Source organism: Equus caballus, chromosome 2 (genome assembly GCF_041296265.1).
Source record: "Equus caballus isolate H_3958 breed thoroughbred chromosome 2, TB-T2T, whole genome shotgun sequence".
Taxonomy (NCBI): domain Eukaryota; kingdom Metazoa; phylum Chordata; class Mammalia; order Perissodactyla; family Equidae; genus Equus; species Equus caballus.
The window spans coordinates 68307540-68324582 of NC_091685.1; the positions used below are offsets into that span (position 1 = coordinate 68307540).

At 51.8% G+C, this 17043-nt stretch overlaps 1 protein-coding gene and 2 long non-coding RNA genes across 4 annotated transcripts; 2 read left to right on the top strand and 1 right to left on the bottom strand.

The window, feature by feature from the left end:
* Positions 1-1970: 1970 nt before the first annotated feature.
* LOC102148848 (uncharacterized) lies at positions 1971-9695 on the bottom strand. Of its 2 annotated transcripts, none has more exons than XR_001380197.3 (6): positions 9506-9695; positions 8974-9086; positions 3099-3229; positions 2792-2987; positions 2657-2696; positions 1971-2393 (listed from the first exon to the last, which is right to left on the bottom strand). It is a non-coding gene; the product is annotated as an uncharacterized lncRNA (long non-coding RNA). The 2 variants fall into 2 exon arrangements; XR_011434632.1 differs by lacking the exon at positions 9506-9695 and adding an exon at positions 9420-9503.
* LOC138921759 (uncharacterized) lies at positions 3777-4792 on the top strand. Its single transcript, XR_011434633.1, has 2 exons — positions 3777-4096; positions 4354-4792. It is a non-coding gene; the product is annotated as an uncharacterized lncRNA (long non-coding RNA).
* Positions 9696-10397: 702 nt separating the features above from the next.
* On the top strand, positions 10398-13454 carry HAND2 (heart and neural crest derivatives expressed 2). Its single transcript, XM_001915555.6, has 2 exons — positions 10398-11314; positions 12700-13454. Exons 1-2 carry the CDS (start codon positions 10760-10762, stop codon positions 12796-12798), a joined length of 654 nt encoding a protein of 217 aa, XP_001915590.2. The 5' UTR covers positions 10398-10759; the 3' UTR covers positions 12799-13454.
* Positions 13455-17043: the final 3589 nt, after the last annotated feature.

The following is a 17043-nucleotide window of genomic DNA, read 5'->3' on the forward strand; positions in this document are numbered from 1 at the left end:
GATCACGAGCAAACAAATGTAGGTCCATACCTCATGCATTTTTAAAAATATAGAAGCATATTTTCATATGTACCCCAGAGTCTTATAAAAATATTTCTCTGCCTCAACTTTGCTACCTCCTTCAGAAGGTGACATGAGAGGAAAATGAGCAGTCATTTAGAAAGTAACATAAAATTATAAATTAATTACCGAAGTCATGCTCATCTTTCTTGAACGCATGTGAAAACAGACTTCACATCCCAGACCCAATTATTTCATAATCCTTGCTGCATTTGGCTATATGGGTCAAGGTGGGGTGTGAAATCTTGGAAAGAAATTGAATGTAACAAATACAGGTGCCTCCCCCCAGATATGGAGAATGTGTGTTAAAAGACAGTATCTGTACAGCTTCAGCTGCGCCTGAAAGGGAGGTGGGGTGTCGAGGATTTAAATCATGTTGTTTCCACTTACGCAGAGAGAATCCATAAAAAGAGATTTATTATCATATTTTCTTTTTGAAATGTAGTATTTGTTTTTGACTTTGAAAGTGCTCCTCAGCATAGAGCAGAGTAAATATTACAATTTTGTTAAACAGCAGCCAAGATTTAATTGTCTGTGAAATATAAGGCTTAGGACCTGATTTGAGTTAACTACTGTTCTGCTGATACAAACTAGGCTGGCCTGCGGTGTAACCGAACGCACCCGGCGGCTGATTTACACCGAAGAACCATCCCGCAAGAAGTCAAGGAGGGCTGGGGGCAGCCACACGCCTGCAGGAACGCATCCAAAGGGCTTGCAGCTTTTTTTTTCCTGCAGCAGATTTAAAGTGACTTTGTACAAGAAGTCAAACAAGAATAAGGAGCTATGGAAAATATAACAAATCATGCTAGCAGTTTAACAGCTAGAGAGAAGGGAAATCCAGTAGTAACCGCTAACAAATACTGAAGAAAAATGTAATGGGGATAGAAGAGAAGAAAGGGAAGAGGCGAGGAAGGAAGCTGGGTGAGGACACGACACTGATTGACACATGTATATTGCACATTTTATTTTTATTGTACGTGGTACCTCAGTGGCTCAGTCAGGGACCTGAAAAGCTCGTCTGCTTTCACACTGCTTTGCGCGCGGCTTTAGGAGAGGCTCCGCCGCCCGTGTCCCCTCGCGTCCCCTCCCCCGCGCCACCCTCTCTCCTCCCCACAGTGGCTCTGCGGGTCGCTTCCTCCACCCGCCGCGGGTGCAGAGGAGAAGGCGGGCGGCTGCAGGTTTGCCCCGGTGGCACCGCAGCCACAAGCCAACCCGTAATTGCAAAGCAAACAAGGCTGAAATATTGGATTGGTCTCAATCGTGACAAGATCTACGCTTTTGCCGCCAATTTGTTTGTGCAGCTCTATTTAAAGGCACTTGATTGAGGAAATGTTGAAAATAGCGGTGAGGGTTTCCCTAATGAGACCTCAGGAGGGAAGCGGCGGCCTTCGCCCGGCGCACAGGGCGCGGGGGTGGGGGCGAGGGACGCGCTTAACCCCTTCCTGCCGGCCTCCAGCGGCAAGTCCTCGGAGCCGAGCGGCGGAAGCTGGGGGTCCATCCCACCCGGGAGCGGTGCCCTCCCTCGGCCTGCGCGACAGAGAATCGGCCTCCTGAGTGGCGGGAACCGAGAGGGGGGTGGGGATCAAAACGAGAATTTAACGAGGATGGAGGGGGCGGCCCAGCAGCCAACGCAGGGGCTACAAGGCCAATGGCCTAAATCCGGAGAGGCGGCTCTGGCCGCGCCCCTTGCCCCCCAACACCCTTGGGCCTTGGCTGCAGCCCGGCCTCTCACTCTCCGGAGCCCAGCGTCCTGCGAAGGCTGAGGCCCTTGGATCCCCAGGGCGGCGCGATTCTGCGCGGCGTGGGCACCAAGACCAGGTGGTGCCCTCCGATGCTCCCCGGCCCATCGCGGTGGGGCTGGGTCTTCGGGCGGCTGGAAGGAAAGGCAAGAAAGCTAAGAGACGGGAAGAGAAAATGCATAAACATTTATTGAGCGCAGCCTGTGCGTCAGGCGTCTCGATCTTTCGTGCACCTTCATCTCGTTTAACCTTCCCTGCACACTCTCGAGGTCGGTGTCATTCCCCACTGTTCAGATGGGGAAACTAAGGCTTAGAGAGACCGAGGAGCTTGTCCGAGGTCGCGCAGCCAGTCCGTGGGAAGCCCAGAGTCCGCCCTGCCCAGCTCTGACTCGGGAGCTCAGGACGTGGAGAGGGGCGACCCGGGAAGGCCAGGCTGGGGCTGGGTGTCCCACGCTCGGATCCAACGACGGCTGACGGAGACCCCTTGCAAGCGCGATCCATCCGGAGGAAGCCTTCCCTGCTTCTCTCTAGGGCGTGGAGATGAAGTTCTGTTGCCTAATGGAAGACGTCCAACTCCTCTACTAGCTCCAGTCGCTTTCAAAATAAAGAAAACCAATCCGATTGCAATTGGGATATGCGGAATTCACCCGAGTTCTCTAAGTCATCCCTTTTACACAAGCTGTTTAAGCATCTACCGGGTACAATGCATTGATTGGGCTCTCAAGGAACCCACACTCACAGGAGGTGAAAGATAGGTGCCCAGAGACCTACCAGAGGGAATATGGGGAGGAGCACTAGAAAAGAGTTCAGAAGAAAAGAGACTTCATTTGGGGGAGCAAAGAGAAGGGAAGCAATACCTGGAAAGGCTTCCTGGAGGAGGTGGAATTTAAGCTGGGCCTGGAAGAAACAAAGAAGTGTGGATTCTTTAATGTGGGAGAGAGATGGGTTGTTTGCCAGCTATGCCGACAAGTCAAAGTGTGCCAGACCCATACCTGGAGACAAAGTGGGGGTCACACTTTCACCACCTGCTGCCATCTCCCGGATGCACCTCCAACTTGGAGAATTGTGAGTTGATCAAGCCTTGAGCGGAAATTCCAATCTGTCTCAGGATTGACAACCAAGGGCTTGGAGATGACACCAGCAGCTAGACTTTGACCTTCCAGAGCTCCGGACTTGGGCCAGAAAGGACTGTCAAGGGCAGGGGCAGGAAAATGGCACTGGGGGCACCCTCACCAGAGCTCCTCACCATAAGCCACACATTCCTGCACATTTCCCGGAGGGCTCTGGTCAGAGATGTACCTTGGCCAATCTGAAGCTTGTCTTTCTGGAGTCACAGGCAGATGTAGATTGGGAAAATGAAGACCCTTGGGGTGGAGGGGCCAGGGGAGGACTGGTTTCGGTTGTACTTGCCCAAGTATGATCTTCGCCTTCTGTCAGCAAAATAAAAAAGCATCAGTCACACCGATTTAGTGGAGCCTTCAAATGTATTCTGTATGGAATTCTGCTTTTTTTTTGTATGCAACCAATTCTTCATTTGAAGTTGGATGCTTTGCAAGCAGAATGCAATTCCATTTTTTGTTCCTCGAGGTTTTGGCCTGTGTTAACTTAAGTGGGCACTCACACAAGTATTAAAAAGAAAACCATTCTCTTCTGGAAAATGGAACAAAGTAGCATTCACGAGGCAGATATATAATCTGTAACAACAAATGAGCCTCCTAGTGCTGCGCATTTCCAGCAAGCATCCTGCCTTCTCTGTTTATATTATAACTTTTCTGCCTGCAATTATTTTTATTTTAATTTTCTGTCACTTTAACAGAAACCAGAGCCTTTTCTTTTAATGTTTTGTACACAACATGTTCATTTTGATAAGATGTTCTTTCCTATCCTCTTTTAGCTTGCCTTCCTTGTTTAGAGTTCTGTATCAGGAGTTTCTAATATTTCTCTCTCTTTTTTTTTTTAAGAACTTGTCCCTGTCTTGCTTTATTTGTTTGTGTGAAATTTAGTTTGAAAGGAGATCAGAGAGAGCAGGAGGGGTTTGTAATAAGAGAATGACCGAATGACCCAAAGGCTGATTATCTATCATTAACTGGAGACTCGGTGTACCCAAATTACCAGGGAGACCTCAGTCTGCCGGATCCTTACCCGGCCAGAAAGGCAAGCATGGAATGCGCACACTGAAACAGGCTTGTGGTGTTGCAAATGAAGACACTCTGCTCACACATTTTCTTAAGGAGATTTCCTTCAAAACTCAACTCCAGTTCAGTGGACAAATTTGTGAGATTCTGACATGTACACAGGTAAAAATCTCTGCCGAAAGACTAACTTGAACAATTCCGTAACTAACTTTTCTGTGTTGTTTCGTTAGAAGCAAAATTGCAGTTAATTGTCTAAGCTCCAGAGAATATTGAGAAACCAAGCCAAGCTGCTTTTGATCTGCTCGTGCTGCTAAACCCAAGCCTTGTAAAAATCGAGATTTGCCATTAATATTGACAATAAAAGTGTTTCTTTTTGTTAACCTGAAACCTAACCATCCTGGCTCACGTCCCTTGTCTAGAAGGAAAGGCCCTAGAAGAAAATAGAAAAGGCTTGGGAGAAACTGCCAGCGCTAAAGAAATCCATTTCTGTGAATTTGCAAAGGAGGCTTCAGAACTGGACATCCCAGGAATGCGACAACACTGCAGCCAGAAGTGGGAAAGCACAGGCCGTCAAGTCACAAACAAACCCTTCAGTCACAGAAACGGCTTGTCCAAAGCCCCACATTTTAAGTTGCCATTTGCCCTCTTTGCTTTCTTATTTTATTCTGAAACCCAGACCTAATTGCAGGCTAGTTGAAGTCTGTTACTTACTGTTCCCATAGAGCAGAGCGCGTATGCAAAATTACAACTACTTCCTCACCCAAATGTTGAATGCTTTCCTCCTGGCTTAGAAGAAAATATTGCTAATGTGTATGTAATTTGCTTGAAACAAGAATTTGGATGAGTAGCTAACATAAATCCTGTGGGATGTATTTTCTTATGCCACTTTTGCTCTCAACGCTATATTTTACTACAAAATAGCAAAGATCAGATTTACAGTACCTCTTAGGACCAGTATAATAACATTAATAACACCTCCCATGTACACACACTGGCTCTTGTGAAGCCCTTTCACATGTAATATCTTTTGTTCCCTTTAGTCTGAATAAGTATTTTAGCTTCATAGACAGACTTGGATGCCTGGCAAAACATCTAGCTCTACCTTATCATGAAATCTGTCCAGAGCAGCAGCATATTTGCCAGTGACTATGGAGCTCTAGTCACGATTAGTTGGAGAAAATGAAATACCCACTGCCTATAATCCTGGATGTTAAGATTATTCTTACATGCTGTACACCTTAAACTTACACAATGTTCTATGTCTGTTATATCTCAATTTTTTAAAATATTTTCCTCAAAAGATGTAAGGATGAACCAGTATCTTATTCTTTTTCACCAGTTTCAGATTCAATGACACAAAAAATCTTGTAAATCCAAGCATTGCTGGAAGGTAAATTAGAAGGGAGGGAAGGAGAGAAGGGAGATAGGAGGGAGAGAGGGAAAGAAAGAAAGAGACAGAGAGTGGTTGGGAGAGAGAAAGAGAGAGAGTGAAGGGTTAAATGGGGAGGGGGTGAATTTACAGGCACCAAACAAGTTCCATTTTCTCCACTGACTTAAATGTTTCCTAAGCAAAACTGGGCTGAAGGAGTCATAAGCAATCATCCCCTCCATGGTCATCATTGCTGATGGACCAGCCCCTCCCCACCCCCATCTCCACAGATCTGCTTTAGTTGGGGAAAAGGAAGGAAGAGGGCTCGTTCACCAAATACCCCGCCCCCATCCCAAAATCCAAAAAGAAAATGCTCAGAAGAAACAAAACCTCATAAGAGCCAAGGGCAGCTTTTCCTGCTCTTCATTTTTGAAACAGACATGAAAGTCCAATCAAACTTGATTCTGTTTTGTAGGTGTACACAACACATTTCTGAAGCCACTGTCACTTGCTATGTTTGTAGACAACTATTTCCCAAAAGGAAAACAAGAAAGGGAAGGACTAAAAAACTCCAGTTAAAAGGAGACACTCAACAATATGCCCCACTCAACAATATGCCTTGTTTTAGACGTCCTAAAGTCTCTGGAACTAAGTGGCTAACATGTAAAAGGACTCAATCCTACCCTAGCACCAACAGGAATGCAAAGCCATCAGAGTGTCGCAAGAAGTACCATCCTTGGAGCAGGTGGGGCTGGGGTTACATCTTCAAGAACACATTGCTTCTTCTGCCACCTTCTGGGTTGGATGTTCTTTCTGGGGTTCTTAGCATGCTGTGGGGTTCACTTTATATAACAGCATTATAGATCTATCAGAGAATGCTCAGTCACTTCTACTATATTCGTTGGGGAAAATAAGGTAAAACGAGATTTGAAAAACGATGAGGGGAATTGAGCCATAATTCCCGTAAACATAAAATGTGTGTTTATGGCCCTCCGGCCTGGTTCTTTTCAGGTCCAGTTTATTTTGAGTTCTCATGAGCAAAACACAAGATACAAACTGCCCTTGCTTTTGAAATAATAAATACCTCAAAAATATCTGTATTTTCCTAAAAACAGACTGAAGTTTTTTTAAAAAAATATTTAGTTTAAACCAGATTGATTTTAAAAGTAATATCTCACAAGATCAAAATGTTTTCAAGCGAGTGCTCAGCCTCTCCTGTGCCCTTTGAATCTTTTCCAGGGGAAGGGGCGGGGTGAAGGGAAAAAGACAAGAGACATGGGCTCAAAATGTATATTTGAACCCGGTTCTGTCTGTTTAGCTGGAGGCAGATGTAATGCACAGCACAGTGGGCATACCATCAGCTACAGTGAAGACTATGGACACACAATCACAAACATTCCCCCAAACTGGGGCTGCTTTCCTCTGAAGCAGCCCCTGGGTAAGATGGTTTGCAGCTCAGCCCAGGGCCTTGGAAAAGGAGAGGTGGTTAGTACGCCCTTGCAGGATTCCTCCTGCGGGTGGCCTCCAGCCCACAACATCTCAGCTGCTCATGTTTTCGAGTACTGTAAACATGTGCCCTTTGGGGAACAGCACATCAGAGGCCACGATAGTACAACCCAAGGTTGAGGTCCCTGGGCTGACATCTAAGCTGGGAACTTCACCATCCTCCCTTTCTTTTCCCCCTCCATCACCACCACTACCACCACCAGAAGGCACAGGCCACCTAAATTGAGGGCAAACTTGAGATGGCTTCTTTGCCTCACAGCTTTCCAAAGCAGCAGGCTAATGCAGCATCCCACTAGACCTGGAACAAAATGTGTGCCAAGAAGGACACTAAGACAAAAAAAGTGGATGCATTTGGTTGTGCATTAAGAGTGGAGCTCAGCTAGTCTGGCCTGTGTCAGCAACTACAGCTGAAGACACTAGAGTTCATCCATTTGTCCCCTGCCTCCAAGCCGCCTTCCTATGGCTGTAGCCCCTGGGTTTGGCTTTCTGAGATACAAGAAGCCCTAGATCCTTGGACCACATTAGTTAACCGATAATGATACTGTCAGTGAGGATTGAAGTTCAGATTAGCAACTTTTACGACTTTTTTCTGTTCCATGTTGTCTATCTCTTTTATCACTTGCTGTGCTATCAGGGACCATGAAGAGATTCGCCCATTTTTTGTTTCGATTAAAAGAGCATGAGAAAGGCTGAAAGTGGCAAGTTCTGAAGGCTTTGCCACTGAGGCCACTTGCCTCTGGTGGACACAGCATCTCAATCCCCAATCCAGTCCTCTACCTGGTCTCTTATTCCTCCTTTCAATTCCCAAAACTCCCTCTGGGTCTGAAAGCAGCCTACCAACTCCTGTCCCTGAATTTGTATCTGTTTCTAGCAGGAGTGCGATCATCTTATTTTGTCTACCTGCTCCCAAGGCCTAGATGTGTTTTTATAAACAGACTTTTTTTTTCAATGTATCAAACGTCAGAGGATTGAACTACCAGTATTTACACATTCTGGGTTGCCTCTCTGGTGAAAATGTAAACAGAACCCCAAGCACACTACCTATATTCTTTCCTTGAAGAACAAGGTCTTAAAGACTCTCCTTGTGCTCATAGCTGCAGACCCACCCAAGTTGGAAGTTCGAAGCTCTAGGTCACTATTTTGTTCCGAGCCCAAATGCAAGCCCCTGGCACTTACCAACAAGTCTGTTTTCAGCTACTCCCCACCTCTTGTGCTCTGCCTTAAGATGCTCTGCTGGGGGGTCCGGGGAAACTGACCCCTCACTGAGGAAATAAAATGGGCCCTGCATGGGCTCCCAGCCTGGATTTCTACATCCTTCTCTGACTCCTTTCTCCTCTCCTACCATCCACCCACTGCAAATCTAAAATCTATTTCTCAATGCTGCTGCCCAGGGCCCCCAGGGTGGTGGCTGGCGGGGCCCCAGCCCCGAATGCCTGGCAGCACGGGAGTTGGGAGTTCCCCAACTCCGACCTCCATTCGCTCTGATCTTGCCTTCCATCCCCGAACCATGTACCGGGCGGCAAGCGCCCAGCGGCAAGGAAAGGACTGCCTTCACCGAGTTCTTGGGGTTTCCTTTGCGGCCTGGGGCCTGACTCTGCCTCCAAAGGAAGATATCTGAGGTGTTGGTCTCCCCTGGGCAACCCTGGCCCGAGCCGGCTTCTACACACCCCGCCTTCGGGTCTCTCTAATTTACGGCCCGCAGGCTCCTGTTGACACCCTTTTCCACACGGAACTCTATCAGGCGGAATCCGCATCTACACATCAGCCTCCCTTCGCGGCTCCCATCAAGCCCCGGGGATCATTTCAGCTCCTGCCACTGTCCGCCCCCACCTCTCGGCCCCTTCCGAGTCTTCTCAAGATGCTCACGCCACGCGGGCGCCGAGGCCCCTGTGCCCTGCGGCCCGGTAACTTACAAGTGGAGATCCATTTTCCGTTATAATGCGTTCAAGATCACCAAGGCCAGCAGTCTAAACATCCACGAGCCGTCCTCCCGGCTTGCCTCTTAAACTGGTGTTTAATGGTTCCCCTCCGATAACTAAACCTGCTTTCCACAGATGCCCGCTTTTATGAGAGAGGCAGGAATGCAGAGACATATTTATATGTTTGTTCATAAAAACTAGAAAATAAGCTCTGAACACGCTGTAAAAAATATTCAGTTACTTACCAGACAGGCTAGTTAAACCAAGGGAACACCGATACCGGCCACACCACAAATTCGGGGAATCGAGGTGCCTGCGCTTTGAAATCGCCCAAGGTGTTTCGTTGGGGCTGGTGTCCCTGAAGAATAGGGAAATAAGAGCATTTACAATCGGCTTGACCGTTCGTCCGAGGGTCTCAACCACCGTCTCCAAAAGCGGCCACAATAACAGGAGCCACCCCAGGCAGCCCTGGCCGGGGGAACGTGGTAGATAAGAAAAGAGACAGCAAGACCGGGGTTTCCAGCCTGCGCCCAGGTCAAAGAAGCAGCCTTCGCCTGCCGCGCCCCGTGCCCGACCGGGCGGAGAGACAGCTCCGGCTTCCAGTCGCCCCTTTGTGGGGCCCCCGCCGCCCGCCTCCTCTGATCTCGGCCCCTGCTCAAAACTGCACGAGGCTGCCTGCTTATTTCCTTACCTCGATGACCTACAAAACAGTTAGAAAAGCAATAGCTGAGTTGTTGGGGTTTTTTAACCAGAAAAGAAAGTAGAGCGATACTGTACCTGGTTTGAGATTCTTCAATATTTAAGACTTGAAGGGAAAAAATATTTTAATTGTGAAGCATCTGCTAAACACTTGCATTAACCTCTGGCTGATAAAAAGTTTTTTTAACCCTGCCCCCCCCCCCCCCCCGTTTTAATTATCTTATGGTTATGAAGGGGCAGCCAATCCTGGAAGAGGACCTAGGCAATTAGCAAGGAGAACATCAAAAAGTTTTATTGCAGAGCGAGTGAGGCGCCGCCCCCGCCGCCCCGGGATTGGCGTGAGGAGCCTCTGACGACATATATTAACCCGAGCGGCCCTAAAGATGTAGCTGTACATGGAGATCTTGCTGGGAAAATCCGCTTGCTCCCCTCACGGCGTCCAGTCCCGGAGAACCGCCGCCGCCGCCACCCAGGAGCTCCCTCAGCCACTGCGCAGACCCCTCCGAGAGCCGGAGCCGCCGCCTTCGCGCTCCAAGGCGCCTCCAGGGCCCCAGATCCTTCCCCCGAAAGAAGGAGAGGATCTGAGAAAATGGATGCACTGAGACCTCTCTGAAAACCCTCCGAGGGAGCCCGAGAGGAGCGAGGACACGTTACTCGCAGCTAAAATCACATTCAAGGACCAAAACAACAACAACCAAAAAATTCATTAAAACAATAAGCGCCCAAGAACCCAGATCGGGCTGGTGGGGGGAGGGGAAGGGGCGGGAAGGGGAGGGTCGCATGGAGGTAGCTTCACAGTGAGCAGTCGACCCCGCAGCCTCCCTGCAGAGCCGGGCCGGTTCCTCCAACCGCGGCTCGGACTCGTCCCGGGACTCCGAGTTAGCTTCGGTGCCAGGAGCGCGGCCCGGGCGTGGAGCCCGGCGACTCCTCAAAGCAGCCTCGCGGAAGCCGGGCACCTTTGCATGAGCACGAGAGGATTCTGCCTCCCCACAGCAGCCCAGGAAGCAGGAGCCGGCGCGCGGGCCGTGGAGCAAGGCGGGAGCCGCCGGCGGCGGCGGCGGCGGCCAGGGGCGCACGGTGCCGGGACCAGCTCGCCGCGCCCCATGGGGAGCCGGCAACCGCAGCGCTGCTAAGGCAGGCCCGGCGGGCCAGGCGGGGGGCCGGGGCCCGGGCTGCAGCACCCCCCTCTGTGGCTGCGGGGCCAGCCCGGGCGCCCGGGGGCTGGGGGGTGGGGGGTGGGGGAGGCCGCCGAGCGCCGAAGCAAGGGCCCGGGCCGAGGGCGCGGCGGGGCTACGCGCACGCTGGGGCGCGTGGAGAGGCGCAGAGGGCGAGATGAGTCTGGTAGGGGGCTTCCCCCACCACCCGGTGGTGCACCATGAAGGCTATCCGTTCGCCGCCGCCGCCGCCGCTGCTGCCGCCGCCGCCGCCAGCCGCTGCAGCCACGAGGAGAACCCCTACTTCCATGGCTGGCTCATCGGCCACCCCGAGATGTCGCCCCCCGATTACAGCATGGCCCTGTCCTATAGCCCCGAGTACGCCAGCGGCGCCGCCGGCCTGGACCACTCCCATTACGGGGGGGTGCCGCCGGGCGCCGGGCCCCCGGGCCTGGGGGGGCCGCGCCCGGTGAAGCGTCGGGGCACAGCCAACCGCAAGGAGCGGCGCAGGACTCAGAGCATCAACAGCGCCTTCGCCGAACTGCGCGAGTGCATCCCCAACGTGCCCGCCGACACCAAACTCTCCAAGATCAAGACTCTGCGCCTGGCCACCAGCTACATCGCCTACCTCATGGACCTGCTGGCCAAGGACGACCAGAACGGCGAGGCGGAGGCCTTCAAGGCGGAGATCAAGAAGACAGATGTGAAAGAAGAGAAGAGGAAGAAGGAGCTGGTCAGTACCAGGGGGCAGTGGGCTGTGGGGGTGCGGGGTTCGGGGCACCGCTGTTCCCGGTCTCCTTCCAATTGGGCAGAGCAGTGGCATCCTGCATTCTTTGCTGCGTCCTGAGCCAAGGTTGTTTGTACCAGGTTGTGGTAAGGATGGTTTCCCGCAGAAGCAGAGGAGATGGGGAAGGGTGTCAGCCTGAGGAGGAGGTAAAGAGGGATGCTCCGCGCTGGTGATCTTCCCTCCAGGATATTGCTGCTCCCCCAGGCATTTAGGGCGGGCCTCGCGGACTAAGGGGCCGGATTGATCTTCCCATCGCACTGGCCCGACCCGTCATTCCGTGTCCGTTAGAGCCTTCATTTGGCCTCCAGTCCTATCTTGCTTTCAGATATTTCTAAAATAAGTCGCCCAGAAGCGCTCGATTCCAGTTATTTCGCTACTGATCCCATTTCCCTCTCTTGAGAACAGGCTGCCACTGATCTAAGAGAGTTTTAAGGTTGTTCTCATTACTATGCGTGGAAGACGTAAAGGTCAACATGCAATAAGTACTTTTAACTTCAAAATGCAGCTCCAGTTTCTGTCTGGCAATGAGGTTAAAAGGTAACTTCCTGGATGAGTATACTTCAGGGGTACTTCTTATTTTATTGGAATGAGCCTGTACATTTTGACACAAAAAAAGTAAATATTACTGTGGTCATTGTTATTGTCGTTAATAGTACGACGAAATTATAACTGAAAATTAAAGTATTCTCAAGTTCCTCCCAAGTGCCCATAGGGTGGTGGTGTTGAGAGCAGGGCTATTGCCATGAAGGGCCTGCAAAGGAATTCCATTTGTCGAATTTTTCTTCTCTGGGGCCTGTGGCGCTTTAGTTGCTGCATAACCGAGCGACCTCCCCTATAGCCAGGAATTTAGACCTTGGAGGAGAGGCACTATAGAGCCCCAGGCGGAGAGCCGCGGGCGCGGGCGGAGAGGCCCAAGCCAGGGCGGAGGGACCTTCTCCCCATCTTCTCCAGAGCGCAGATCTGGGATTGCGATTGAAAACAGGGAAACCAGATTTAGCGCCGACCCCAGCTCGCGCCCCTACATCTGGAGTTAGAGAAAAGGCCCCCAGCTCCTCCATAAACGACTTGAAAACGGGCGGTTGTTTATAAACTTGTGGATCCGGTAGTTGAGCGTTTCAGGCGCGAGGAGGCCTGGGCGGTAGCCAGGGCAGCGCAAACCTTCGTAGCTTTTCTGCAGGGACTGGGACTTGAAACCATCCCACTTCCCATCCCTTTCTCCCTCTCTCACTGTCTCTTCTGGCCCAGGAAGCGCTGGGGCGGGGGGGTGGAACCGGGTCTCCTCTCTGAATTTCTCTTTCCACTTTTCTCCCCCTCACCTCCCCTCTGCCCAGAACGAAATCTTGAAAAGCACAGTGAGCAGCAACGACAAGAAAACCAAAGGCCGGACGGGCTGGCCGCAGCACGTCTGGGCCCTGGAGCTCAAGCAGTGAGGACGAGGAGGAGGAGGAGGAGAGCGCGTGAGCCGGGGCCCAGGAGCCGGATACAGACCCAGGACTCCGGGCATGCTCTCCGCGCTCCGCTCTGAGGACTTCTTGCATTTGGAATCATCTGGTTTATTTATGTGCAATTTGCCTCCCCTCTCTTTGCCCCCCTTTGAGGCATCCGCTCCCCACCTCCCCTTCCAAAAAAAGTGGATATTTGAAGAAAAGCATTCCATATTTTAATATGAAGAGGACACTCCCGCGTGGTAAGGGATCCCGTCGTCTCGTAGATTCTCTGTGTGTGAATGTTTCCTCCTGGCTGTGTAGACACCAGCGTTGCCCCCTCCCCACCCACCCAACCCCTTCAAGATAAAGACATCGGACAATAGTGTATATGTGAAGTGTATCTTTAATACTTGGCCTTTGGATATAAATATTCCTGGGGATTATAAAGTTTTATTTCAAAGCAGAAAACGGGGCCACTAACATTTCCGTTGGGGTCGGTATATAGTGCTGTCCTTTCATCTGTGGTCGTTCCCTATTCGAAGATGTTTCCAACAGCTATTTGTTTTGTGCACTTCCGTCCTCTAAAACTAAGTGGAATTTAATTAATATTGAAGGTGTAAACGTTGTAAGTATTCAATAAACCACTGTGTGTTTTTTTTACAATCTTTTTATGATTGATACCTCAAAAGAGTTTTGAAAACAAAGCTGTTATACTTGTTTTCATAATATTTAAAGTATTCAGAAGTAAACTAAATTATCATGATTGCCTCTAACTTTGTTTAAAAGAGTCAGTGTTCCGACCAGTCATCAACCTGAGCTCCGGCCCTCCCTTAAAGAGAAGTGTCCCTTAAAAGAGGTGTCCTTGGAGAATTGTTCCTTGGTCCTGCCAAAGGGCCTGGGCTCTATCCTAGTCCTGTCTCCTTCCCTCTCCCCCTACCCCCCAGGAGAACGCTGAGTGGTTTCTAGAAGGACAGTCTGGGCCAGGGAAAGGCCTCTGCCGTTCGCCCATAAGGTGGAAAGGTGTCCTTGTTTTCCTGAAATCAACCAGATGCCATTCGGTGGGGGCTTCGGTTTTTGTTTGGGGAGCGCGTTGTCGGTGGTGGAGGTGTGAGGAGCCCCCCCCCAAGCGTCACTGCAGCCGCAGGAACTAGTCTAGAGTTTTCAATGCAAAGTATCCGGCTTTTATCCAAGAAAAAAAAGAAGAGGAAAGAGGGAAAAGAGGAGGTTTTTGCTTGTAGTCTCTATGGAGTTGGGGGGAGGAAGAGAATTCTCATCTGAACAGGAGAGGGGAGAGGGAGGGCCTTCGAAAAAAGTCCAAGATTAGGTAACAAGGAATTTTACGTCAAGTAAGAAATCGCGAACAAGACCATGGATTTAAAGGGGGTGGGGGCAGATTTACAAGGAGCTACAGGGAACTCAATATTAACTGTGCTATGTCTGAAGTCTTCCCGGCCGCAGGCCAGCGGAGCAAGCGTCTCCCTCCCCCGGCTACCAGCCGCCCGGGACTTCACCTCGTCGGAGGTTCGGTCTCCCTGAGTCCCAGCACATCCCGGAAGGAAGTCCCTGAGGCCTCCTTTGCCCGTGGGCTTGGCTAGAGCCGGAATCTCCGCTCTAGGAACCAGAGAAACTGAAGTGCCATAAAGGACCCTGCAGGCCAGAGAGGGGGGAAAGGAGGGGAGGGATTCGGGAGTGGGGAGGAGGGGAGAGAAGAAAGGTGAAACGTATTAAAAAGCGGTTTGTTTCATGAAACGCCACGTATATAAATCTGGTGTTGGGAAGGCTTGCCAGAGGGTTTCCATCCTGGAACCCTTTCTCGGGTGATGTTCGCACCTCGGCTTCGGTTCCAGATCCTCCCTGGATGTCCCAGAGGTTCCCATGCCTCGCCGGTGCCCACTCTGAGCCCGCCGCCTGCAGCGGGCGAATTCGCAAGTGCCCGGGGAGAGACGAGCGAGCGGTTCTGCGGGCTTCTCCTGCGGGCAGCTGACAACGCGAGGGCGAGGGGTTAGAACAACTCGGCCAAAGCGATCTGAACTTTCTCCCCTCGGGTCAGCCAGCGCTGGGCCGACGTGGTGGGCGCAGGGCTGTGTTTACAGACACTTGCCTTTGTTTATAGCACTGGGGGGCGGAGGGAGGCGCGCCCTGATTTTCTATGACTCTCGGGATCCCTGTCTGTTTGACCCAGTGGCTCCCTCCCTCTCCTGCCTCCAGCCGCCTTTTGCGTCTTTGCTTTAATCCCTTCAAGAGAAAGACGCCAGCTCCTAGGGGTGGAAGAAAGGAGTTTACCGAAGTAAAGGACTGAATGATGGTGGAGGGGTGAGGTTTTTGAAACAGGAGCCGGAGAGGCTTATCTTCATCGTGCCTGTGTGCCCATGCTTGCCTTGGGTAGTTGCTCCTCTTCGCCACCTGGGCCTTAAAGCATTTCTGCTCGCTTAACGCTTTTTCTGGTTTTCAAACACCAGCAGAGGGGAAGCAGAAGACCCTGGCGGCACCTCGCTACGGGGCAGCTCGCTGCTACACATGGTTTTATGCTCGCGCTCCAGAAACCCGTCCTCTTTGTCTGGCCTGAGCCGGGAGCCGCCGGCCTCCTCTGCCTGCCGCGCCGCCTGCTCGGCCCGCAGCACCAGGCTCCGACAGCCTAACCACCTCGACTTCCCAACCCGCTGGAAACCCCAGCTGGCCAGATAGCCAGCAGACCGGACACGCCAGGGGGCTAAACACCCTAACGGACGCACACCCCAACTGGCCAGACACTTCAACCGGCAAGACACACCAGATTTCCTGTCACTCCAGCCGCCCCTACATCCCAACCTTCCCAATGCTCCCGGGCACCCAACATCTCTGCCCCGCGTGGTCAAGTCCCAGGGAAGTGAGTGGTGGGCTGGCAGGGGTTTCTTCCGCGCTTCCATGCTTTTCTCTTCTACGCATTTCTTTCTTTTTAACTCCCTTTCGCCTTCGCTTTAAAAAAAAAAGTTTCCAAGCTCTTGCCTTGCGGGACCGCCTAAAAGGCTTCTGCTTTAATTGCTCGGATAATGTGGTTGCTGCCATTTTGTTAAAAGCAATCACTCCTGCAGCGAAATCACAAGCTCTCTAGACAGGCCGGAGCCGACAAAAATGCAGGATTTGACGTTAAAAGCTAAATGGGAAGCTGGGGCGGCGGAAGGTAAATTGATGGTAGATCTGGCTGTCAGGGCCAGGCCCCAGACCGCCGCGCAGGCCGAGCGCATGATAACCCTGGAGCACCGGCGGGGCGAGGGCTCGGCCTGTGTGTGTGTGTGTGTGTGTGTGTTTTCCTACAGACCCATTCTCAACTTCTTGGGAACTAATTTGGAAAACTCGACAGAGTGAGACCTAAGCACATTTCCTGCTCCCTGTCGCAATTTGCCAGGACTGTCGCCCCCGGCCGGGACACCGACGGCAGCTTTAAGAGCTTTTTCAGGTCGAGACGCCGAGATGACAGCGAGTTCACTGGGGGTTCTTCTTGCCTTCCAAATCCCGGGGCCAACATCTGGTCGCTCCGTGGGAAGCTCCCGCCTGCGTCTGAGTTAGCCAATAGGGCCTGGCGCGTAGGAAGGGACGGCCCAGTCTGCCCTCCTCAGGTGTGGCAGGACCAGGCAGCCTGGTTGTCCCCGCGATGAGGTGGGCGTAGCAGTAGCGCCAGAGAGGGAAGCCTCTGGAAAGCAAGCGTGCATGAGTCAGGGGTGCAGAGTGGCTCCATCCCTTCCCCCACCCTGACGCCTCTGCCGGCGGCCATCTGGGGCTGGCGAGGATGTAGAGCTGGTATCCCACCCACTTGTTAAGGCAGCAGGAGGGTGAGTGCGTTGTGTTCACGCGGATTTCGCAGGAAGGAGTGCCGAGGATGAGCTCAAATGCAAAGTCACAGGGAACAGAAGGAGGCCTTCTAGCTGCTTCTGAGACTTGAGCCTTGCAGGGCGAACCTGAACCAGTTGCGAGGCCTGAGGAGTGTACGCAGGGAACAGTAAACTGGGCAACGGACAGCACAACAGCTGGGCCTGCATTTGCACTGCGGGTCCACAGAGCGCGGGAAACCTCTCGGTTATTCCGGTAGCTTTAAGGAAACGCTGTCTGACGCTGCGCCTGCGGCTCGCAGTGTTCTCTTCCACAGCTGCCTTGCGTTCTCCCTGCCCGCGAGACCTACCCACGCGCCTGGATTTGGAACAGCGACTGGTGATGGATGCCAAGCGGAGATGATCCGGAAAGGAGGCTTGTGGCGTGTGCCCGTGGAGGCTG